The sequence below is a fragment of the Etheostoma cragini genome, unplaced genomic scaffold (assembly GCF_013103735.1).
Source record: "Etheostoma cragini isolate CJK2018 unplaced genomic scaffold, CSU_Ecrag_1.0 ScbMSFa_3260, whole genome shotgun sequence".
Taxonomy (NCBI): domain Eukaryota; kingdom Metazoa; phylum Chordata; class Actinopteri; order Perciformes; family Percidae; genus Etheostoma; species Etheostoma cragini.
Genome location: NW_023267510.1, coordinates 1 through 938, shown reverse-complemented (window position 1 = coordinate 938; position 938 = coordinate 1). Strand labels below are relative to the sequence as shown.

At 48.4% G+C, this 938-nt stretch overlaps 1 protein-coding gene across 1 annotated transcript in view; it reads left to right on the top strand.

Moving 5' to 3' along the window:
• LOC117940778 (nucleolar complex protein 3 homolog) overlaps nucleotides 1-766 on the top strand; it is a 1,497-nt gene extending 731 nt beyond the window's left edge. Inside the window, exons 3-4 of the mRNA XM_034865934.1 lie at nucleotides 52-180; nucleotides 608-766. Of these exons, the coding sequence (XP_034721825.1) occupies nucleotides 52-180; nucleotides 608-766 (288 nt within the window). The remainder of the gene's footprint in view (nucleotides 1-51; nucleotides 181-607) is intronic.
• The last annotated feature ends 172 nt before the right edge of the window (nucleotides 767-938 follow it).

Here is a 938-nt window from a genome sequence, read left to right as displayed (position 1 = left end):
TGTGTGTGTGTGTGTGTGTGTGTGTGTGTGTGTGTGTGTGTGTGTGTGTAGTCCTTCCCCAGGTGTGACCTCCTCCTGGATAACGAGGTCCAGGGTTCAGGTGTCTACCTGCCGGAGCTCGATGAGCCTGAACACTGCAACTCCCAGAATACAGCACTGTGGGAGCTGCACATCCTGCAGGTAGGCCTTCACAATAAGAGTCTGAATGTTAGGACGCCTTCACAATAAGAGTCTGAATGTTAGGACGCCTTCACAATAAGAGTCTGAATGTTAGGACACCTTCACAATAAGAGTCTGAATGTTAGAACAGTTTCACAATAAGAGTCTGAATGTTAGGGCGCCTTCACAATAAGAGTCTGAATGTTAGGACACCTTCACAATAAGAGTCTGAATGATAGGACACCTTCACAATAAGAGTCTAAATACTGCAACACAGCGCTGTGGGAGCCGCACACCCTGCAGGTAGGCCTTCACAATAAGAGTCTGAATATTATGAAGACATGATGACTCTCCCTGTCTTGTAGAGACATGATGTCTTTGTCCCTGTCTTGTAGAGACATGTCTGTCTCTGTGCTACGGAGACATGATGTCCTTCCCTGTCTTGCAGAGACATTACCACCCGGTGGTGCGGCGCTTGGCGTCCCATCTGAGTCACGGAGCTCCCAGCGAAGGATCGGCAGCGCTGGACGCCGCTATGAGCCGCAAGTACGTCCAACGTCCTCTAACGTCCTCCTTACGTCCTCTAATGTCCTCCTATGTCCTCTAACGTTCTCCTCACGTCCTCTTACGTCCTCATATGTCCTCCTAACATTGTCTTACTTCCTCTTTACAATTTGCCTTTTTCTTTTGTCTGCACCTACCCTGTCTCTGTCTAATCACATGACTTCCTGTCTGTCTAATCACATGACTTCCTGTCTCTGTCTAATCACATGACTTCC